Genomic DNA, 25,154 nt, shown 5'->3' on the forward strand with positions numbered 1-25,154 from the left:
GGGAATTACTTTTTATGTCCGGGGGGGGGGGGGGGGGGGGGGGGGGGGTTAGAGGGCCTAGAGGCAATGGAGGGTTAAGTGACTTGCCCAGAGTCACAAGAAGCTGGCAGTGGGAATCAAACCCAGTTTCCCAGGTCACTGCATTAACCAGTAGGCTACTCCTCCACTTCTGGAAGAAAGATGACCATGAAAGATGGATATAGTGCAGAAAGTGAAGAAAAAAAAAGAGGAGAAAGGGGGTTTTCTTAAGCTGCCCTCACTCAGTACAACTCAGTAACCAGGGAGATGATATCGCTAAAGGATTTTGGTCATAAGTACTTAAGTATTGCCATACTGGGAGAGATCGAAGGTCCATCAAGTTCAGCATCTTGTTTCCAACACTGGCCAATCCAGTTCTCAAGTATCTGTCAAGATACCAAAACAGTACAATACATTTTATACTGCTTATCCTAGAAATAAGCAGTGGTCAGATAAATTATTTCATGATCAGTAATAATAGGGAATAAAAGGGATGATCATCCTAATTTACACCTTGTGATATTTTTAAATATTTTGTTACATATATTTTAAATTATTACATCTGATTATGTTATATGGAGCTCTCTTGGTAGGGAGTTAAGTGACATGTTAAGTCCAAATAAATGTCTTATTTCCAATTTTTTTAAGTGAACACCCTTTACCAGCTGCTTACATTTAACATATTGCACCTGTTCTTACTTACTTTATGTTGCAGTTGAAGTTGCTCTAAAATTGGACCCTGAGTTGTAGAATTAATTGGTAAATCCCATAAACTGGTTTCACTGCCTAGAAAAACAAAGGATAAGATTATACTGAGACGTGGAAATACAAGAGGCAACAACAGAATGGTTACTGTTGCACTGGCAGTAGATAACTGCTTCACAATAAAATACGCATCCAATATTGAAGTGGAAAAGCCCTTCAAGACTGTAACTTGAAAGTGAATGCTCATGTCTGGAAAACAGGTATGTATGTCCCACAGGGACCCTGCAGCATCTCAGCTGTTCACTGTTAGGCTGAAATATATGCATATCATTAAAGTGACTCTCTTATCTACTATCTATGAACTAGAAGTACACATCCACCATCTCCTCAAGGGACCTTGCATCTTACCTGTTGGCTGTGAAGCTGAGGTATGCATGTCCCATAGGGACCCTGTATCTGGCACTGACATCGATCTATTCATAGATGGAATCATTCCTTGCTCTCCACTTCTGGGGCAACAAAAGTTAGGGAGACAAATCAGTGGCACAACAACACACACAAGTTCAATACTATGCTATTGTGTCTCTCCAGGCTTTCTAATCACAAGACTGATATGTAATGTAAGGGGTAACACTAAGAATAAGAATCTATTAGTATTGCTAGTGGTTTTCATAATTCAGGCTCCTCGTGATCTTATCAGTAGCGCAGTTTATCAGAAGCAGACTTGTAAAGATAAGAATAAAATTAGATCATAACCATTACAGGTGTACTGTAAATTCCAGAACGTGTCTTTTTGGAGCCAGCCTTGCAGCAGCAGGATATATAGACTTTGGACAAGTTAAGCTCCTTGGTCTATGACAAGGGTTGTAAATAATGCAGGCTAGAGAAAAAGAAAAGGTTTACCACTAGAATTATCTAATATCAGCAGCTGAATGGATTCATACAGACAGGTCACAAGATTGTCCTCAAAGCTAAAATTGTGGAATCTTGAAGCTTTTGAACTGTTAAGAAACCAAGCAGCCACTCAAACTCCCAAGTTTACTTTTTTTTTTCTTTCTTCTCCAAACCTTAGCTACATGGAATAAGCAATGCTGCAGGTGGTAGTGTCTGGATACTATGAATCTACTTAAATGCTGCTATTAGCAATTTTGCTTTCTCTAACACCATTCAGCTATACTCCCAGCTTTACTCCCAAGCAGATTCACAGATAGGAACCGATAAAGCTATGGATATTTGCGAGAGTACAATGTGTATTGAACATCTATGAATCAAAGAACAGTAAGGAGGTGAAAACAGTTACTTTTTTTAATAAGGAAAATTTTGGCCTCAGCTGCTAATTTTCTTTCCTTAGAGACGACGTCACGATCTACATCCCATTCAAACATGATCTATCGGAAATCACCAAGGATATAAACCAAAGCTTCCAAAGGTGAAATTAGATCTTACCTGCTAATTTTCTTTCCTCTAGACCCTCCAGACCTGTCAAGACGCTTGGGTTATGTACTCCTACCAGCAGAGGGAGACTGAGAAAACACTGAACTTTGAACACTGCCTAAATAACCTGTGCAGTCCTTCCACTAACCAGTATAACTCTAAAAAAGCAGAAAACAAAGAAAACTAACCAGAACCCTGTACGTGGGCATAGCATAATTCCCACATCTTCCATGTGCTTCCACAGGCAGGCCACAGAACAAGCCAAACCTGGAACAGAGCCAAACCAGAACAGAAGCTGGATCAAGGCATCTGAAATTACTTGAACAACAGTCATCAGCTGCCAGACGCAACCCTATATTGAAAGAACCCCTTCTGGCCGAAAGGACATACTGGGCGGGCCCTTGACCGGTCTGGAGGGTCTAGAGAAAAGAAAATTAGCAGGTAAGATCTAATTTCACCTTCCTCAGCAACCCTCCAGACCGGTCAAGACGCTTGGGACGTACCAAAACAGTAACCACTTACGGGCGGGAACCTCGGAGGCCAGAGGACAAAACAGCTGCCCCGAAACTCGCTTCCTTTGCATGAACATCAATCCTATAATGCTTGACAAACGAATGCAAAGAGGACCAGACCGCCGCCCGACAAATATCTAGCGGAGGGATCATGCTACTTTCCGCCCAAGAGGCCGCTACTCCCCTGGTGGAATGAGCTGAAAAGACCTTAGGTACTGACCGTCCCTTCAAGACGTAAGCAGACGAAATCGCCTCCTTCAACCACCTGGCTATGGTGGCCTTTGAAGCCGCAGCCCCCTTCTTTGGACCGCCATAAAGAACGAACAGCCGATCTGAGGCTCTGAACTCCCGAGTTCTAGACAGATAACACCGCAAAGCTCGCTTCACATCTAACTTAGCAAGCCGCCGCTGCTCCGAGTCCCCCGCCAAACTCCCTCAAACAGGCAAAGAAATGGTCTGATTCACATGAAATTCCGAAACTACCTTGGGCAAAAAGGAGGGCACTGGCCTCAAGGTAACCCTCTCCTTGGAAAAGGATAAGAAAGGAGCCCTACAAGACAGAGCATAAAGTTCAGACACCCTACGCGCTGATGTAATAGCTACCAAGAACACCATTTTCAAGGACAAATCTTTGACCGTAGCAGAGACCAGAGGCTCGAATGGAGGCCTGACCAAAGCCTCTAAAACAAGATTCAAATCCCACGGAGGAACCAACCGACAACGGGGAGGCCGAAGCAACTTAACACCCTTCAGAAAACGTACTACGTCCGGTGCAGAAGCTAAAGACTTTCCCTGAATCCTTCCACGAAAAGAAGATTCAGCCGCTACCTGCACCTTCAGAGTAGACAAAGCCAAACCCCTGTCCAAACCATCCTGCAAAAATTCCAACACCTCTGGGACCGAGGAACGCAGCGGCCTCACCTCCCGATCTCGACACCAGTGCTCAAAAAGTCTCCAGACCCGAACGTACGCCAGGGATGTGGACTGTTTGCGGGAACTTAACATTGTAGCAATGACCCGAGAAGAAAACCCCTTCTTCAACCTGTGCCTTTCAAGAGCCAGGCCATAAGAGAGAATGGAGACGGGTCCGGCAGCACAATCGGGCCTTGACACAACAATAGTCTCTGTTAGCGGAAGAGGTTCTGCTACCGCCAGACGCACCAGATCTCCGAACCACGGACGACGGGGCCAATTTGGAGCTATCAGAATCACCCTCCCCGAGTGACGTTCGATGCGCTGAACTATCCTTCCGACTAACGGCCACGGAGGAAAGACATACAGAAGCCCCTGCGGCCATGGCAGCAAAAGGGCATCTATTCCTTCTGACCGAGGATCCCGTCTGCGACTGTAGAACCGCTGTACTCGCGCATTTCCCGCTGTCACCATGAGATCCATCACTGGCAGACCCCATACCACCACAATGCGATTGAAGACTGATCGATGAAGAGACCATTCGTCGGGATCTAGGGTATTTCTGCTCAGAAAATCCGCGTCCACGTTGTCCACCCCTGCTACGTGGGCCGCCAACAGAGCCTGAAGATGGACTTCCGCCCATTGGCACAACTGAGCCGCTTCCTCCGCGACCGCGCGACTCTTTGTGCCTCCCTGTCGGTTGACGTACGCTAAGGCTGTGGCATTGTCACATAGCACCCTGACCTCCCTGGCTAGGAGCAGAGACTGGAAGGACTGAAGCGCCAAGCGAATGGCCCGGGTCTCCAACCGGTTGATGGACCACTGAGCTTCCTCCGAGGACCAGCGGCCTTGCGCTACTTGGCCGAGACAGTGAGTCCCCCATCCTAAGAGGCTGGTGTCTGTGGTGAGGACCACCCACTCTGGGGGTTCCAAAGGCATGCCCTTTTCCAGGTTGCGTGTGTTGAGCCACCAGCGGAGACTGAGACGGGGGGTTGCACTCAGGGGCAAGCGCACCTCTAAATCCTGCGATTGCGGAGACCACCGACTGAGCAGAGCTGTCTGCAACGGCCGCATGTGAGCCCTGGCCCAGGGCACCACCTCTATAGTCGCCGCCATCATTCCCAGCACCTGCAGATAATCCAGCGCCGTCGGAAGAGATTCCGCAAGAAAAAGACGAATACGATCCTGCAGCTTGCGAATCCGAAGAGAAGGCAAAAACACTCGACCATCGCCTGTCTCGAAACGCACCCCCAGATATTCCAGAGACTGAGCCGGAACTAGATGGCTCTTGCTGCGGTTCACTACCCAACCAAGAGATTCCAGCACCTCCACCACTCGAGCGGTAGCCGCTACGCTCTCCGCTCTCGACTTGGCCCGAATCAGCCAGTCGTCTAAATACGGATGCACTAGAATCCCCTGCCGACGCAGCACCGCCGCTACCACCAGCATGACTTTGGAAAAGGTGCGAGGGGCTGTCGCGAGACCGAAGGGCAGCGCACAAAACTGAAAATGCTTCCCTAACACAGCAATTCGAAGAAAACGCTGATGCGACGGATGAATGGGAATGTGAAGGTAAGCCTCTGTCAAATCCAGGGAAGTCAGAAACTCGCCCTGCCGAACCACCACAATGACTGACCACAGAGTCTCCATGCGAAAGGACGGAACCTTTAGTGCCGCACTGACCCTCTTGAGATCTAAAATAGGCCGAAAGGAACTTTCCTTTTTCTTTACAACAAAATAGATCAAATAACAGCCCGAACGTTGCTGAGGGGGAGGAACCGACACTACTGCTCCCAGACTGAGGAGACGCCGCAAAGTCTCCCGCACTGCCACCCGCTTGGCCCGCGAATGACAAAGGGACTCTATAAAATAAACTTCGGGTACTGCACTTTCGAACTCTAGCGCATAACCCTCTCTCACCACTTCGAGCACCCACTGGTCTGACGTGATCTTGGGTCCAGCTCTGGTAAAACTGGCTCAGCCAAGCCCCCACACGTACCAGAGACTGAACCCGCACACCATCATTGGGAATTACAGGCCGCACCTGATCCCCCCGAGAAGGACCCACGGCCCGAGAAGTCACGGGCCCCACTGCGACTTCCTCAAAAGGACTGGGTGCGCTGGAAAAAACGACCTCTAGAAGTTCCACTAATCCTTCCCTGCCTATACCGCTGAGCTTCTTTAAACCGACCACGTGCGGAGATACCTCTGGAACTGGCTTTGGGACGAAACTCCGGAAGACGAGGAACCTTAGCATCAGTAAGGCCCCGCACCAACTTATCCAAGTTTTCGCCAAAGAGCATAGAACCCTTAAACGGAAGAGAACACAATTTGGCCTTAGAGGCCGCATCTGCGACCCATCCTCGCAACCAAAGGGCCCTACGCGCTCCTACCACCAGGGCCATATTCTTGGCTGAAGCCCTCAACAAATCGTACAGGGCATCAGACAGGAAGGACGAGCTCATCTCTAACTTAGCCAATTCCTGAACCCCTGAAGAACCGACTTCTACTGAATCGTCGAGGAGCTTCTCGGCCCAGCGAAAGCAGGCTCGAGCCACTAAACCCCCACAGACCGAAGCCTGGAGGACTAGGGCCGACAAATCAAAGCTACGCTTAAGGAAAGATTCCAACCTCCTGTCCTGGGGATCTCGGAGCGCGGTCCCGCCACCCACCGGGATAGCCGTAGCCTTGGTGACCGCCGTAACCACTGCATCCACCGTGGGAGCCTTAAAGGAGTCTATCCTCCTGTGGCAGAGGATAGAGCCTCGCCATTGCCTTAGACACCCTACAAGGAGCGTCTGGGGCACTCCACTCCTGAGAAATCATCTCCCTGAGATCCTTATTCATGGGGAAGGACCGCGCTTTGCGTTGAATACCTTTCACTAAAGGGTCCACCTGACCTGCCTCTCCCAAGGGGGCTTCTGTCCAAACCTCAGAGTGGAAGTCACCTGATCAATGAGCTCCGTAAGCTCATCCCTATGAAAAATTCTGACCACAGAGGGATCCTCACCAGGAACGGAACATTCCGGCTCCTGAGCACCCTCGAAGCCCTCAGATTCTCCAAAATCACTGAGGTGCCCTTCAGAATACCTGAGAGAAAAACAATCCCCCTCATCAACCCACTCTACACGGGATTTTTAAGCGGGCATGGAGCTACCCCCTTTCTCCAACTGGGGGGGGCCCCCGATTTCCATGCCTGATACAGCGTCCACACAAAATCAGGGGGAAAACCAACTCCTCCTGTGCTTTCAGACGGCCCCTTTTGAACCAACATAGGGGAAACAGGCCCAAACACCGCCACCTCCGCTGAACGCGCCAGAGTCAAAATGGCGGCTGTTCCCGCCGAAACCACCGCATCTGCAGCCCGCGCTGGAGCCATCATGGCGCTCGTTCCCACTGACGCTCCCTCTTGCGAAACCGCAGGCAGAAGAGAAGCAGCGCACACTGCCCCTTCTGCTGACAACACCGGAGGAGCCGCGGACAGCTGTTTCGACTCACCGCAGAGATAGCACGGCCCTCCCGGTGTCTCTATGCCGCATCGGGAACACGCATGGCAACGGAGAAGCTTGCCCACCATAGCGCCCTCGAAAAGCCACGAAAAACACAGCGCCGCCAACAACGACCTGCTTCCGTAAAACCAATAAACACAAGGATCGCGCTGCTCTCCCTCTCAGCACAGGTAAGTAGAACCAAAATATCAACTATCCTGATGGATATAGAGCACAATATGGCAGCTGCTGATTGTAGGGCACTCAAGGCTGCAGTACTCAGAAAGCAGCCGAGGCACAAGGCTGCCAGCCTCAGAGAGGGAGAGAGCAGCACCGGGGGAGTGACCCGACTAGCAGGTGTGACACCCCAAGAGGAATAGTGAGCCCCACCAGACCCAGAGCCCCGAAGCACAAAACTCGCATTTCAGCTAAAACTTAATGCAGAAAAAACACAATGTCTTATACTTACTTCACAATATAACACAAGTAAGTTCACCACTATAACCACACCAAACTTTTCCCTGCCCTTTTCAAACACACTGAAAATTCTCAGAGTTACCACTGATCGAAATCTCACACTTGAAAATCATGTGAAGAATACAACTAAGAAGATGTTCCACTCAATGTGGAAACTCAAAAGAGTAAAACCTTTCTTCCCAAGGATCATTTTTCGCAGCCTGGTACAATCAATGGTGCTAAGTCACCTAGACTACTGCAATGCACTCTACGCTGGCTTCAAAGAGCAAATCATTAAGAAACTTCAAACAGCCCAGAACACTGCAGCCAGACTCATATTTGGAAAAACAAAATATGAAAGTGCAAACCCCCTAAGAGAAAAACTACACTGGCTTCTCTAGTTCATAAAATCATTCACGGAGATGCCCCAGCCTACATGCTAGACCTCATCGACCTGACACCCAGAAATGCCAAAAGATCCGCACACACGTTTCTTAACCTACACTTCCCCAGCTGTAAAGGTTTAAAATATAAACTAACACACACAGCCAGCTTCTCCTATATGAGCACGCAGATATGGAATGCCCTGCCACGTAACCTAAAAACAATCTACGAAATAACTAACTTTCGTAAATCTTTGAAGACCTCTCTCTTCAACAAAGCATACCAAGCTATTTATAACACATCAACACCCCACCTAGTTTCTATTTTCTTTTTACATTAGGTCCCAACGGACTACCAATTGTATCTTTCACCTTGGAATGGCGATTGCCATAACGGGACCTTGTAAGCCACATTGAGCCTGCAAATAGGTGGGATACAAATGCAATAAATAATAAACTAAATAATAATATACAGAATCCTTAACAAGAACCAATCACAACCAAGATAACACCAAAACGTTTCCAGAGCCCTTCCATATCCTAAGCTCAGTTGATGAACTGGAAGGCCAGAAATTAGGAAATAGAGAGGGTCTCTGGACTGGTCTGGTCAGACTCAAGGAAAGAAAATTAGCAGCTAAGACCAAAAGTTTCCTTTCTGTCCACCAGACCAGTCCAAAATTAATGGGATGCAGCAAAGCAACCCTCAAACTGGGAAGATCAAACCCTTGCTGCCAAGCCACTGGCATCAAAGGCAGGAACCTCTCTGACATGATGCCTAACCTGTAACATTCGGAAAAGGCATGCAGAAACGATCAGATTGTGGCTTTGCACATGTCAACAGGAGAAACTGACTGAGCTAAGAACACAGAGCTAAGACGGATAAAGCAACTACAAAAGCAATGACTGTGCACTGGCTGATACACACAATTTTATCAACTTATATATCTTAAAGGGCAAGGACCTCCTACTGGTCTTCGGGCTTATTCCACTAAGGTGTCTTACACAGTAACAGTAAATAACAGCAGATAAAGACCTACAAGGTCCATCCAGTCTGCCCAAAAAGGTGGCCAGTGCCACCATGACTGAACACTGACATTACAACCAGGACAAATGGCTGTCATTTGGCAGATGACGTTTAATGTGAGCAAGTGCAAAGTGATGCATGTGGGAAAGAGGAACCCGAACTATAGCTACGTCATGCAAGGTTCCACGTTAGGGGCCCCAGACCAAGAAAGGGATCTAGGTGTTGTCGTTGATGATACGTTGAAACCTTCTGTTCAGTGTGCTGCTGCGGCTAAGAAAGCAAATAGAATGTTAGGTATTATTAGGAAAGGAATGGAAAACAAAAATGAGGATGTTATAATGCTTTTGAATCGCTCCATGGTGCGACCGCACCTCGAATATTGTGTTCAATTCTGGTCACCATATCTCAAAAAAGATATAGTGGAATTAGAAAAGGTACAGAGAAGGGAGACAAAAATGATAAAGGGGATGGGACGACTTCCCTATGAGGAAAAGCTAAAGCGGCTAGGGCTCTTCAACATGGAGAAAAGGCAGCTGAGGGGAGATATGATAGAGGTCTATAAAATAATGAGTGGAGTGGAACGGGTAGATGTGAAGCATCTGTTTACGCTTTCCAAAAATACTAGGACAAGGGGGCATGCGAGGAAGCTACAATGTAGTAAATTTAAAACAAATTGGAGAAAATGTTTCTTCACTCAACGTGTAATTAAACTCTGGAATTCGTTGCCAGAGAATGTGGTAAAAGAGGTTAGCTTAGCAGAGTTTAAAAAAGGTTTGGATGGCTTCCAAGTCCATAGACCATTATTAAATGGACTTGGGGAAAATCCACTATTTCTGGGATAAGCAGTATAGAATGTTTTGTACTTTTTGGGATCTTGCCAGGTATTTGTGACCTGCATTGACTACTGTTGGAAACAGGATGCTTGCCACAGTAACATAGCAAGTGATGGCAGATAAAGACCTGAGTGGTCCATCCAGTCTGCCCAACAGTCACTCGGAAAAAAATGGATACCCTCTCTGCTCGTTAGCTTTGACGCAGAGAAGGCATGCGAATGGGTAGAGTGGCAGTATAGGTTTAAAGTTTTGGAATATTATAGTGTAGGGAGGCAATTTTGTGCTGCAGTACAAGCATTATATTCAGCCCCTAGGCCTGTTATATCCTTCAATGGAAGTCTGTCTAGAGGTTTCCCTAGCCACAAAGGAACTAGGTAAGGTTGTCTGCTATCTCCCTTGGCTTTTGTATTGACACTAGATTCGGAGATAAAGAGAATTAAAATATTGGACATCATGAGTTTAAAACTGCACCATTTGCAGACAATCTGCTGGTTCATCGGACGAAGCCGAAGCAACCCCTCCAAATTTTAATGGAAGATTTTCAAACCATTGGCACCTTCTCTGCTTTGAAACTGAATATGGCAAAATCAGAAGCACTTATGTGGGATGCAGACTCGTAGGAAAATTGTGAGAGCTTCCACTGACGTGAACTCCTGAGTCATTCAGATATTTGGGAATTTACCCATAAACCCCAAAAATGTGCATACCTGTAGTGTCAACTCCATTAGACAATACAGCGGTTACTTACCTGTAGCAGGTATTCTCCGAGGACAGACGGCTATATATTCTCACATGGTCCACGTTCCCAGTCTGGAGCTTGTATCATGCTTTTACAGAGCTCTCTGAAGCATGATCACGCTAAACGTTTGACATGTGGGGAATCCCTAGCTACCAGGCTCACTGGAAACAACAAATGGAAAACTGCACCTTGCAACTGCGAGGTCAGAACATAGATGAACCCGAAACCACATGCAAATCGTTGCAAGCCTGTTACAGAATAAAAATGGGCCTAGGCATGTGGAGTTGGGATTCTAGAACCCAAACTAATTCTGCATTACTATCTATCCAAATTGACAGTTATGTCGGATAAGCTGATTAAAGAATGTTACTTGAAGTAGGAATGAAGACCATGTAGCACTCTAGCAAATTCCACAAATGGAGGCTAACAATGGAGCCAAGGCTCTGACACTGCAAGCCATAAGAGGATCCTCCTGAGCAGCCCAGCCTGGGAGTAATGAAAATAAGCAGGTAGTCAACTAGAAATTGGCCAAACCAAAACAAAGTAAAGTGGAAGGGGGGTGGTAAAGAGAAACCCAGCCAAGTATAATTTGGGTCCATGTACGCCCTTCATCCCAACAGTATCCTAAAGCTCTCTGCACTCCTGATATTTTCAGACAAGTGCATGCAGGAGAGATTTCAGGCATATAGTTTCTAAGATGGCCGCCGGATAACCGGACGGGAAACCGTTAACTCCGGGCATCCTTGGGTTTTCACCTGGCATTTGAGCGTGGCTCCCCTCATTCAGTGCCTCTCTGGGTCCGGAGCGCCGTGGGGAGCCCGTTCGTTGTAGAGGGGCAAGTCGGGTCTACTCGTTGCCGTTGTCTTTGAGGACCAACCACCGGCAGGCCGCTGCCACCTCCTCCCCGAAGTTCATCTTTCTGTGAGGAGTCTGCTGCCTCTGCTGCCCTGGCCCAGATGGGCTTCTGGCCGTTGAGTTGTTCACCCGGGCCCCGCCCATGCCGCCGGCTGCTCAGCTGTGCGGCTCTTCCTCTTCTGCCGGACTGACAGCGCGGTGACGGCTGTCCATGGTCTGGAGGGCCTCGTTGGTTGAGACTAGGGAGGAGGAACGTTTGCTCCTGCACCACTATGGATCCCTCTCCATGGCACCAGGAACGTCGGTTGCAGTCCAGCGGCTCCTTTCTAGTCCCCAGTTATTCAGCATTACACAAGCAGCAGCCACTTTGCTGCTGCAAACAACTTGGTCTTCGTTTCACCTTACCTATGGTGCTGTCATCTGTGATTTCCTCCTACGAAGTGGAACTAGCATCTCTTTCCCGTTGCGGTCCAGAGTGCCGGAGTGCGCAGGCAGGCTGCGGTCTCTCTTCCTCTGTGGTGGTATTGCCAGAACCACTGTCATCCTGGGCCCCGCCGGCATTGTCCGCCTCCAGCTGCTGTTGTCTGCCTCTGGTGACCACTACCACTCTCCTGGCCGCATATTGCTGTTTCTTCTGCACTTTGCCTGCGCTTACTGGGTATTGCTACAGCTCCCAATTGTGGATCGCCTTGCCGTGAACTGTTCAAACCACTCTGGGCCATCTCTGCATCTGGATTTCCACAGTCCATCTTAGTCTCTCTTCCCTTTGCCTTCTTACCCTGTTCCTTCCCCCCTATCCAATGTAATTGTAATTGATTAATCTGTACATTGTAAGCCACTTTGAGTCTGCTTTATGTGGAAAAAAGTGGGGTATAAATGTTCATAAATAAATAAATATGCTAAAGATGAGATTGATTGAACATAGTATTAACGCAAAAAAAATCTAAAGGCCTTTAGTGAAGAATTACATACAGAATAGCCACACATTTGAACAACTTAGATGTATGGCGATTGAACAAGTAGTAGATAATAAACGGAGAGGAAATATTGCTCGCTGTTTAACAAAGATGGATCTATATGCTACAGACGGGTACCCCTAAAGGATTAAATGGCCCACTGGAACAGGAAGCATTTTATTAATCTGAAGCTTTGGGTTTAATAAGGTTTTACCTTTAATGTTTCTTCATTAGTTATTTCCAGATAATATCGGAGGGGTGTCTCCTATTGAAGGCATTTTAAACAAAGATCCGCCACCTTTGTGTCGGGTTGCATGACTGAAAAAGTTGTTATTTTTGCTGTTGCCCCCTGAAGCAGAAGCAAAACAAGGGGGCTCCTTGTCAGGGAGCTGCTGGCACTACGGAGAAACTACTCATTGAGATGTATTTGGTGGATAACTTCTAGCAACCTTGGCGAAGTCACGATACCACCTGAGTGGAGAAGATAAGTAGTTTTTCTTCCTTATGCACATGCAACTATTTTTTGGCACTATTCCAGTTATTTGTTCATTTTATTTATTTGTTGCATTTGTATCCCACATTTTCCCACCCATTTGCAGGCTCAATGTGGCTTACATTGTTCCGTCATGGCTATCGCCATTCCAGAGTAAAAGATACAATTGGTGATTACATAAAGAACATGAGAGACAGTGGAAATTAAGCAATCAGGTATAAATAGATCACATTCGGAATAACAGATAAAGCGGTAATGCGCTAAAGTTCATATGATGGTTTGTTGTGGTATGCTCTGTTGAAGAGGTAGGTCTTCAATGATTTCAGAAAGTTGATTAGGTCGCGCATTTTTTTCACGTCAAGTGATAATGTATTCCAAAACTGCGTGCTTATGTAGGAAAAGCTGGATGCATGTGTTAATTTGTATTTTAGTCCTTTGCAGCTGGGGAAGTGGAGATTCAGGAATGTGCGTGCTGATCTTTTAGTGTTCCAGCGCGGAAAGGAAAAAACTGAGCGGGAACGGTCGCGCACGGGCGGGAGGACGGCCGCGCATGCGGGACCTCCCGCGAGAATTTTGTTCCGGTTGGAGGGGGCTGCCATGGACGTCAACCCAGTCATGAGAACAAGCAGCCTGCTTGTGCTCGGAGAAATGACTTTATGAACCAGGGTGCAAACCTTGAATGTAATATGTTCTTTGAGTGGGAGCCAGTGTAGTTTTTCTCTTAGGGGTTTGGCACTTTCGTATTACCAAATATGAGTCTGGTGCTCGCTTCGGCAGCACATATACTAAAATTGGAACGATACAGAGAAGATTAGCATGGCCCCTGCGCAAGGATGACACCCAAATATGAGTCTGGCTGCAGTGTTTTGGGCTGTTTGAAATTTCTTGATGATTTTTCTTTACAACCAGCGTAGAGTGCATTGCAGTAGTCTAGGTGACTTAGCACTATTGATTGTACCAGGCTGCGAAATATATCCCTTGGGAAGAAAGGTTTTACTCTTGAGTTTCCACATTGAGTGGAACATTTTCTTTTTTGTATTCTTCACATGGGTTTCCAGTGTGAGATTTCACTCAATGGTAACTCCAAGAATTTTCAGGCTGTCTGAGATGGGAAGGGTAAAGTTTGGTGTGATTATAAGTAGTGGATTTACTCGTGTTGTGTTGTGATGAGAGGATGAGACATTGTGTTTTTTCTGCATTAAGTTTTAATTGAAATGCATCTGCCCATGAGTTCATGATTTGGAAGCTGTGGTTGATGTCATTAGTGATTTCGTTTAGATCGTGCTTGTACAGGATGTAGATCGTGACATCATCTGTGTATATGTAAGGAATGAGGCCTTGGTTAGATAGCGATTTGGCCAGAGGTGTCATCATTAGATTGAAGAGAGTTGGTGAGAGTGGTGATCCTTGGGGAACTCCGCATTCAGGTTTCCATGGAGCTGATATATTTGAATTAGATTTCACTTGGTATGCTCTTGCGGTTAGGAAGCCTCTAAACCAGCTAAGAACGTTTCCTCCAACTCCAAAGTATTCTAAGATGTTTAATAATATTTTATGGCTTACCATGTCGAATGCGCTGGACATATCAAATTGTAGGAGAAGTATACTGTTGCCAGTTGCAATTGCTTGTTTAAATTTAGTTAGGATTTTGGTCCAACCACAGCACCGAAAAAGTACTAACTACTCTACTGATTCAGAATCATGAAGAATAGAGAATTTAAGTAGTCAGTAAGTTGTTTGGTTGCCATACCTTCCATTAGTTTGGTTACCAAAGGGATAGATGCTACTGGGCGGTAGTTGGTTTGAATTTAACACTAACCCTAGCAATCTTTTCCCCCTTGTTTACTCTGGATTTTTGGTCTCAGCGGTTTTTTCTCCTGTGGAGTTCTTTTTCACTGAGGTTTGTTTCCATAGTGTTTGATTAAAACCTATGATAAGTGGCAATGCAGAGGTAAGTCATCTATGTAGGTTTTCTGGGCTATTGAGGTTTTCTTTTATTCTAATTTAAGAACTATTTATCCCTGGGGTTACTGTTAGTATTTTGGATCCAGTTTTGTTATATCAATAGTATCCAAAGATTGAAATATTCTGGAAATAGAACAATATTTTGTGATTATTAGAGTAAAACCCTTAGAGGGAACACTGACTGTAGGCCTAAGCAATTGCTGGCAATCTGGCTGCCTTGTTATATAGCAATTAATTCAAGTACTTCAAGATCCTGAGCTATCAGTTTGGAACAACCATGTGACCAATTTATGCAAATCAGTTGAGCTGCTAATAGAGAAATTCTGATTCTCAGGCATGACAGCAAGTGTTTGGGGTCATCTGTGAGTGCTACAGTTCAGTATGTCACATACAGGGCATCATCTAAAATCTGTGCTCATAGGAAAGCAGTTTCATGGCTTTACTGTACGGTAGAGATGGAGGGGCTGAAATGGGAGCTGAAATTATGAGATCCAAGGGGAAAGAATTACTGTACCTGGTTTTGAGAGCTTGTAGCTGCTGCAGGAACATGGTTAGTTGCTGCTGCTGCTGCGGTGTCAGGTCCCCTGAAGCTGCCTTCTGTTGTAATGCACATTGTGCATACTGTTGCCTGCTGAAGGACAGTGAAAACAAAAGAAAAGGGGTAGGAGGAGGGAAGGACAGTCTAATAAATATCCTAATTCTTACAACACATAACAAGCAATCAATTTGATGCCACTACATCTGAAGGTAGGGAGACATCCATACATGCAGTATTTGATCTCTGGCCTTTTTTGGGGGAGCGGGGAGATAATGGTTATGATTTACCTGTTGATTAACTGTAAGAACTGCTGATGCTGGAGCTGTTGGTAGAGGGCTGCAGCTGCCAGCTCCTGCTGTTTCTTCAATCTATCCTGGTCCATGTTGCCCTGCAAGAAAGAGTTTGTTATTAGAACTATTGTTGTGTCATCACTACGGCAGTACAGGTAATTAACTAGAAATACATTCAGTTTTCTCTGCTCAATTTTGACTCTTGTGATCTCTTCAAAGCAGCATGGAAGTAGAACAAAGGAGGCAAGATATAATGCCAGAGAACAAGTAGGGGGCTACAGTATTTCATGAACACAGACAGAATGGGTCTAGTAAAACACCTAACTATGAAGATAGCTAAGAATACTAAGGTCCATCCAGCTCACCCAATTTATTTTCACCACGCGAGGGTCACCGTTGGAATGGTCACGGAGCACTGACCTTTGTGAACAGAGGTCTAACCTAATCCAGAATTGAACGGGACCTTCAGATGAACCCACCAGAAAGGTCTACACTAAAACCAACTGCGGTCGGCGGTGGGAACAACCGCGAGCAGCTCCAAATCAGGTAGGACCCAGATATCGGCGGTCTGGCCCGACAATCTGACCTACACGCTAGAGCTCCGCCAAACTGAGTCTACCTGCGCGCTTGAGCCTCGCCGAACCGAGTCCACCTCGTAGCGGGGGTACGATCCTGCCCCGGATAGCGAAAATCGGGTACGAACAGCCACCCAGGGAAAGCGACGGAAGTGGGAACGGCGCTATCAATAACCGGTCGGGACCACGAGGCCAACTACGCGACTGGAGACAGCCTACCGGATGAGAGGCCCAGGCACCACGGCGCAGGCGGGGAGCAGAAGGGAACAGCTGGAGGCTGCACAACCGGAGCGGATATTCCCCAACCACACAATTGTACAAAATAGCACAAAAGCAAAGATCATCTGGGACTATTTTTCATGCTTTTGGCATGCTTCTGTACTAAACGTTTTCCTGCAGCGCAAAAATTGTACCAGGCTTATCAATAAAAGTGTTCCACAGCCGGAGCGGAGACCAGTGTAGAACGGGGATTGAGCGCCGCGCCAGCGATCATCCGGTGACGAGCCCGGCTGGAGAGCGCTGCTGCTTGTGAGTGCTGGCACCAAGCCACAGCCACGGTTGCTGGAGGAGCCCTAGACCATCCAGAAAGGCAAGCTGAAGGATCCGAGCTGCTATCCACGTTCTCAAAACTGGTGAAGGAACAATAGCTGAAGTTTGGAGTCTGGACTTGCCCTTCCAACCTCTGCTGACCTGAAATGCCTACAGGTTTCTTGGAATGATGCTGACAGAACTCATGTGGGAGGTATCACACTACATCTAGAACTGTTATCTAAATACCTCTTAACTGCTTGCTTTATAACTCATAGCACCGCATTGAAACAAGATCTATAATGCTTTTAATAATTAGTATACAGTTGTAATTTAAATGCCTTGTTAAATGTTTGCTAGGTTTCCCATAGCATTATACTGAAGCAAGAACTGTAATGCTTTTAACTACTGATTAAGCACCTCATAACATAATACTGCGTCTAAAACTGTAATTTAAAATGCCTTTTAAATGTATGCTAGGTTTTCTATAGCATTATACTGAAACAGGATCAGTAATGCTGTCTAACCGCTTATTAGGCACCTCATCACATAAGCTGTAATTTAAATATCGATCAAATGTTTGGTACACATCTCATAGCACCATACTGAAGCATGACCTATAACCTGTTAAATACCTTCTAAATGCTTACTAGGCATCTCATAGCTCTATACAGAGTGGACATCCGGGAGGGAGTGGAAAACATGAAAAAAGATCTGCGGAAGCTAGAAGAATGGTCTAAGGTTTGGCAGTTAAAATTCAATGCGAAGAAATGCAAAGTGATGCACCTAGGGAGTAGAAACCCACGAGAGACTTATGTGTTAGGCGGTGAGAGTCTGATATGTACTGAGGGGGAGAGGGATCTTGGGGTGATAGTATACGAGGATCTGAAGGCGACAAAACAGTGTGACAATGCGGTGGCCGTAGCGAGAAGGTTGCTAGGCTGTATAGAGAGAGGTGTAACCAGCAGAAGAAAGGAATTGTTGATGCCTCTGTATAAGTCATTGGTGAGGCCCCACCTGGAGTATTGTGTTCAGTTTTGGAGGCCGTACCTTGCTAAGGATGTAAAAAAAAATTGAAGCGGTGCAAAGAAAAGCTACGAGAATGGTATGGGATTTGCGTTCCAAGACGTATGAGGAGAGACTTGCTGACCTGAACATGTATACCCTGGAGGAAAGGAGGAACAGGGGTGATATGATACAAACGTTCAAATATTTGAAAGGTATTAATCCGCAAATCTTTTCCGGAGATGGGAAGGCGGTAGAACAAGAGGACATGAAATGAGACTGAAGGGAGGCAGACTCAAAAAAAGATGTCAGGAAGTATTTTTTCACAGAGAGAGTGGTGGATGCTTGGAATGCCCTCCCGCGGGAGGTGGTGGAGAGGAAAACGGTAACGGAATTCAAACATGCGTGGGATATACATAAAGGAATCCTGTGCAGAAGGAATGGATCCTCAGAAGCTTAGCCGAAATTGGGTGGCGGAGCCGGTGGGGGGAAGAGGGGTTGGCGGTTGGGAGGCAAAGATAGTGGAGGGCAGACATACGGTCTGTGCCAGGTCCAGTGGTGGGAGGCGGGGAATAGTGCTGGGCAGACTTATACGGTCTGTGCCAGAGCCGGAGGTGGGAGGCGGGGCTGGTGGTTGGGAGGAGGGAATAGTGCTGTGCAGACTTATACGGTCTGTGCCCTGAAAAAGACAGGTACAAATCAAGGTAAGGTATACACATGAGTTCATCTTGTTGGGCAGATTGGATGGACCGTGCAGGTCTTTTTCTGCCGTCATCTACTATGTTACTATGTTTATACTGCATCTTGAACTGTAATTTGCTAAACACCTCCTAAATAACTATCACTGATATGAACCCCAGCAAATTATTATTCCTAATCACATACTGTCTCTCCCTAACCCACTCACCTACAACTCTTAATATAGACAACACTACTCCCACAACTCACAAGCCACCCTCACAACCTATGCATAACATGCCCATCCAAAAAAATCAACAGCACGAAAAAACTACTAGCCACCTTCAACGTCAACAGAAAGGAACGAAAGGACATAAACTTACACATCAGGAAGACAGACAGCTGATAAAAATTAACACCACCGCAAACTCAACTGAACACCACCACCAACAAATACAAATAGGATACATCAATGCCAGATCGGCAGTCAATAAAACCACGATACTAACCGACTGGATCACAACTGACCATCTCGACCTCCTACTTATCAGAGAAACTTGGATCCATGACCCCAAAGATCCAATAATACTAGAGCTCTGTCCTCCAGGATACAAAATTACCCACTGGACAAGAGAAGGAAAAAGAGGAGGAATAGCAATAATCTATAAATCTCAATTCACAGTCACAACAGCAGCAGAATCTATAATTCCCCAACTCGAAATAGCCTCAGTCAGAATCAACCACTCCAACCTATGTGATCACCTAAACCTAATCTTATTCTACAGACCCCCGGGCAATTGGCAAGACTCACAAACGCACTTTCTGGACTTTATATCGAACACTTGTGTTTCCACCCAGAACCTTCTCATAGCAGGAGACATCAATCTTCAACTTGAAGATACTAACTCAATGTACGTGAATGCAAAGACTTCCTGCAACTATGGGAGCTCCACTGGCCAAATATACAACCCACCCATAACAAAGGACATACGCTAGACATCACCCACAAATTCTCATCAGAACCAAATCTCACACTAATAGACACAAAATGGACAGCCAGACCACAGTCCAACCACTACAGTGCAAACCTTTCCCTCCACTGGAGAACAAAAAAGACACAACCAAAACAAAAACAACACATATTATGAGAGGCAAAATAGACCCACTAACATTCTGGCAACAATTCTACACTGACGAATGGACAATACCTACAAACTCACCCCAATTTCTCCAAGAATGAGATAACAGATGCAGAACAATACAGCACCACTTCAAACCAGAACCTCACATAGAAAAAGCTCAATACCATGGTTCAACGAAGAATTAAAAGAACTAAAAACACAGGTCAGAAGATTAGAAAGAGCATGGAGCAAGAAAAAAAGACGAAAACACACACAAAGACTGGAAATAACTACAAAGAAAATACAAATACACGACCAAACTAAAAGGACCTATTACAAAACCAAAATAGGACCAAACTACAAGGATACACACAAACTCTTCTCACTCATAAACAATTTCCTAAATACTACCAAGGTCACCTCCAACAACTCAGATACCCCATCAGCAACCAACCTTGCAAACTACTTCAATGAAAAAAATCATAAAGCTCCGACTCATGATACCCACCAACACAACGGACTACACAAATATTCTTGAATGTCTAGACCCAAAACCCGGAGCAGATCGATCATGGACCGACTGACACGCTCTCATCAAATGAAATTTCATACTGGCTCGGAAAATACGCCAAATCACAATGCAAATTAGACATCTGCCCTAACAGTCTAATAAGATCCGCACCCAAACAATTCAAAATAGACCTCAGGAACCACGTAAATCACAGGCTTCAAAATGGACTCTTTCTCACAAATAAAGGAAACATTCTACTCACTCCGCTACCGAAAGATGCTAAAAAAAGCACAATGGACCTAAACCAACTATTGACCAGTAGCATCTATTCCACTCATGACCAAACTCATGGAAGGCACAGTGACGAATCAACTTACTGAATACTTAAACACTCAATTCTACACGAATCTCAATCAGGATTTCGGTCGAATCACAGCACCGAAACTCTACTAGTGTACGCAATGAACTAATTCAAACTGCAACTGGTAACAACATCCTCCTCTTACAATTCGACATGTCCAGTGCCTTTGATATGGTTAATCACGATATACTAATACATATACTAGAATACTTTGGAGTAGGAGGCACAGTTCTCAAATGGTTCAAAGGATTCCTGACCACAAGATCATACCAAGTAACAACGAACGTGGACAGATCACCCCCTTGGATACCTGAATGTGGAGTCCCCCAGGGATCCCCGCTCTCACCAACATTATTCAACCTAATGATGATACCTCTAGCCAATCAAAATCTCAACGCCATACATATATGCAGATGACGTCACAATTTACATCCCGTTCAAACACAATCTAAATGAACTCACCAATGAGATCAACCAAAGCCTCCAAATAATGCACAACTGGGCAGATGCATTCCAAATAAAACAACACAGAAAAAACACGTCTTATACTCACCTCACAACATAACACAAAAAACTTCTCCACCATAATCACACCATACTGTTCCATTCCTGTCTTACAAAACTTGAAAATTCTTGGAGTCACCATTGATCAAAACCTCACTCTTGATAGCCACGTGAAAAACATGACGAAAAAGATGTTCTACACCATGTGGAAACTCAAAAGAGTAAAACCTTTCTTCCCGAGATACATCTTCCGTACCCTGGTACAGTCAATGGTAATAAGTCATCTGGACTACTGCAATGCACTGTACGGCGGATGCAAAGAACAGACAATCAAAAAACTCCAAACTGCTCAGAATAAGGCCGCCAGACTCATATTTGGAAAAACTAAATATGAAAGTGCAAAACCCCTAAGAGAGAAACTTCACTGGCTCCCACTTAAGGAACGCATTGCGTTCAAGATCTGCACGATTGTACACAAAATCATTCACGCAGACGCCCCAATCTACATGCTAAACCTCGTGGACCTACCTCCCAGAAACGCCACAAGATCATCCCGCAAATTTCTCAACCTGCACTACCCCAGCTGCAAAGGTCTTAAATACAAGCTGATGCATGCCACTACCTTCTCTTACATGAGCACGCAGTTATGGAATGCATTACCTCCAGACTTGAAAGCAATCAACAAAACAACTATCTTTCGAAAATCTCTGAAGACATTCTTCTTCAACAAGGACAATGAGAACCTATAGCCTCACTAAGTCACCACACCAACCCACTCAATTATGAAAGACCACCTTCTACAACTACCCTAATCACGCCCTTCCTTCTTCTTTATCCCCTTCCTTGTCTCACATTACTGACTGTATCTGATATCCTGAAATGACAATGTTAACAAAACTATGTAAGCCACATTGAGCCTGCAAACAGGTGGGATAATGTGGGATACAAATGCAATAAATAATAATAATAACAACAATAATAAATAACTATGAAGATAGCTAAGAATACTAAGGTCCATCCAGCTCACCCAATTTATTTTCATGCCATGTCACAGACCCTACCTGAAATCTGGTTAAGCCTTCCCCTTTTTAGCAACTAGGAATAGTCTGTGCATTATCTCATACTTTCTAGAATTTCATTACTATTTCAACCTCTTCTTTGGAAAGCCACTGCATGCATTTAACCACCCCTTTCTACTAAAACTATTATTTCTATGTTACCATGTGAACCCCAAGAGTCTGCCCATTTGTTCTTGCATATTATGTTGAAAAAGATCACTTGGGGATTATGTATACTACTGAGTATTTGGATTTGTCTATTACCTATTTTTACTCTCCTAGGTTTTTGTTTTGTTGGTGTTTCTGATGCAGGTTCTACACCATTTTCATAGACCACCTCTACTTGTCCATCATCAGGGGTTCTCAACCCTGTCCCCAGGATATTCGGCCACTAAGGTTTTCAGGAGCTCCACAATGAATAATCATGAGATGTTTTTGGATAGAATGGAGGTGTAAAGGGTATAGCCCCTGTCATAATTTAGTATGTGTGTCACAGAATTTAATCTAACCAAGCCTGAATCAAAGACCTGTGGCATCACATGAATTCTCAGTGCTAAAGATTGTTACTCTGCCTTGCATCAGATAGTAATGACTGTGACCCTGATCGAACAGTATGTTCAGTGAGTCATCTAAGAACCAGCCTAACAGAATGAAGGAGAACTCAAAGCAGGGGAATTCCATCCTATATTGAGATATCTAAGGTTGTCATAGCAGGTTTTTACATGAGTGGCAAGTTTCTGTCAACTAATACCCCTGGCCAATGCCTATCCATGGTGCTACAATGACTGATGATAAACCACGTAGGACTCTGCAGGGGAGTCAACCCATCAGCTCGATCTCCAAGTGTCATCATCTACACTGGACCTGCTTGCTCTACCTTGCTTCTAGCTACCATCATGGAGAGGAAGACTCTACTGGTATCTGCCGGTTGTATAGGTTTAAATTCTGTGATGACTACAACCAGGTATACTTAAGTTGGCTGTCAGAAGAAAATGTGTATTGAAACCACCTGAAATGAATTCACTTTCATTAGCCCAAAGTACTTGTACTAAAAATTATTGTAACTATATCTAAATCTTCCTTGTGAATTATGTTATGTTAAATTAAGGGACAATCTGCTTTCTCTCTCTTTAGAGGTTCAGAGCAGGATAACAGAAAGATAATGATACAATAATCAGGGCTCTACAATATAAAATACAATATTAGAAAATTCTTATAACAAATATTTTGAAAAAGGATATGATTTCAGTAACCTACAAAAATGAAAATGACTTTATTCTTCAAATTTTTTTAGGGCTGCATTTCAATTAAAATTTGTAATCAAGATTAATTGCACAATTAAAGGTGTGTTATTTATCATTCTTTCCTCCTCACTGCAGCTCCTTGTGACTCTGGACAATAAAGTGACTTGCCTAGAGTCACAAGGACCTGCAGTGTGTGTGGGTGGGGGGAATTGAAATGCAGCCCTAAAACTAACATGAACACCAATGAATTTCCCAGGGTAAATCATTCCAAAACTTCACAGATATAAGAATTTTATTTTTTTAATCTTAAATTTAACATGTTTAATAGAAAACCTAAGCTATTGTACTTGTTGCGATCAATATTAGAACCTAACAAATTGATCAGAGCAGTTGACCCTTCAGGACAATGGCCTAAGATTTTGTAAATCAAACATCCCATCTTGAACAGTATATGGGCCCTTACAGCCAACCAATGGAAGTTAACGAAGGAAAAATGTGATATTTGGTTTTACAACAAATCAATCTAGCTGCTATGTTCTGAATTAGTTGGATCTTATTTACCAATTTTAGAGTAATATCCAGATAAAGGGAAATACAGTAGTCGATTTGCAATAAAACCAGGAACTGAACCAGAACTTTAAGTTCAGGAAGAAAGTAAGAACATACCAAGCATAATTGCTTAAGTCTAAAATAAATAAATTAATTAAAAAAAAAGACGACTTCTGAACTAATTGTTTAACCTGGGGTTCCATGCTGTGCACAATCAAGGATCATACCCAATATTCTAGAACTGCGCTCCACACAAAACTGAGTCCCATTATTACATGGAATGATTTTAGGAATACCACAACGATTTAGTTATCCTTTTCTATTGCTTTATAAATAAACCACTATCTAAATAAACCACGGCAGCACCTCCGATCGGAGATCTTCCTAGCAACAGCGTTTGCTAGTCCTCGCGCGCCCCCGCAATGCGCGCATGCGCGGCCGTCTTCCCACCCGAAATCGCTCGTGTTCGCTAGTCCCGTACCAAGCAAAAACAAGACAAGGGAACACATAACTCCAAAGGGGAGGGGGGCGGGTAGGTGAGAACAATCAGCCTGTTGTCCTCGGAGAATACCTTCTACAGGTATGTAGCATTCGCTTTCTCCGAGGGCAAGCAGGCTGCTTGTTCTCACAAATGGGGTATCCCTAGCCCCCAGGCTCACTCAAAACAACAAACGTGGTCAATTGGGCCTTGCAACGGCGAGGACATAACTGAGATTGACCTAAACTTTTCCAACTAACTGAGAGTGCAGCCTGGAACAGAATAAAAATGGGCCTAGGGGGGTGGAGTTGGATTCTAAACCCCAAACAGATTCTGCAGCACTGACTGCCCGAACCGACTGTCGCGTCGGGAATCCTGCTGAAGGCAGTAGTGAGATGTGAATGTGTGGACAGATGACCACGTCGCAGCCTTGCAAATCTCTTCAATAGTGGCTGACTTCAAGTGGGCCACTGACGCCGCCATGGCTCGAACACTATGAGCCGTGACATGACCCTCAAGAGTCAGCCCAGCCTGGGCGTAAGTGAAGGAAATGCAATCTGCTAGCCAATTGGATATGGTGCGTTTCCCCACAGCCACTCCCCTCCTGTTGGGATCAAAAGAAAAAAAAAGTTGGGCGGACTGTGTGGGCTTGTCCGCTCCGGATAGAAGGCCAATGCTCGCTTGCAGTCCAATGTGTGCAGTTGACGTTCAGCAGGGCGGGTATGAGGACGGAGAAAGAATGTTGGCAAGACAATTGACTGGTTCAGATGGAACTCCGACATCACCTTTGGCAAGAACTTAGGGTGAGTGCGGAGGACTACCCTGTTATGATGAAATTTGGTATAAGGAGCATGAGCCACCAAGGCTTGAAGCTCACTGACCCTGCGAGCTGAAGTAACTGCCACCAAGACAATGACCTTCCAGGTCAAGTACTTCAGATG

General features: G+C 45.2%; 1 protein-coding gene and 1 non-coding gene across 7 annotated transcripts in view; one reads left to right on the top strand and one right to left on the bottom strand.

Annotated features, from left to right (window-relative positions):
• The window catches only part of GIGYF1 (GRB10 interacting GYF protein 1), a 316,678-nt gene that overhangs the window by 80,814 nt on the left and 210,710 nt on the right, over positions 1–25,154 (bottom strand). For 3 of the 6 annotated variants that reach the window (XR_003939962.1, XM_030186348.1, XM_030186346.1), the window contains exons 15-18: positions 15,599–15,699; positions 15,288–15,404; positions 1,132–1,232; positions 722–804 (exon numbers count right to left, since the gene is read on the bottom strand). Coding sequence is in view for 5 of the 6 variants with exons in the window: in XM_030186348.1 (XP_030042208.1) it covers positions 722–804; positions 1,132–1,232; positions 15,288–15,404; positions 15,599–15,699 (402 nt within the window). In the remaining variant the exon portion in view is untranslated. The remainder of the gene's footprint in view (positions 1–721; positions 805–1,131; positions 1,233–15,287; positions 15,405–15,598; positions 15,700–25,154) is intronic. The other 3 variants (XM_030186350.1, XM_030186347.1, XM_030186349.1) reach the window with 2 other exon arrangements.
• Positions 13,570–13,676, top strand: LOC115458487. The gene has a single exon (XR_003940083.1). It is a non-coding gene; the product is annotated as a U6 spliceosomal RNA (small nuclear RNA).

This window comes from Microcaecilia unicolor, chromosome 14 (assembly GCF_901765095.1).
Source record: "Microcaecilia unicolor chromosome 14, aMicUni1.1, whole genome shotgun sequence".
NCBI lineage: Eukaryota > Metazoa > Chordata > Amphibia > Gymnophiona > Siphonopidae > Microcaecilia > Microcaecilia unicolor.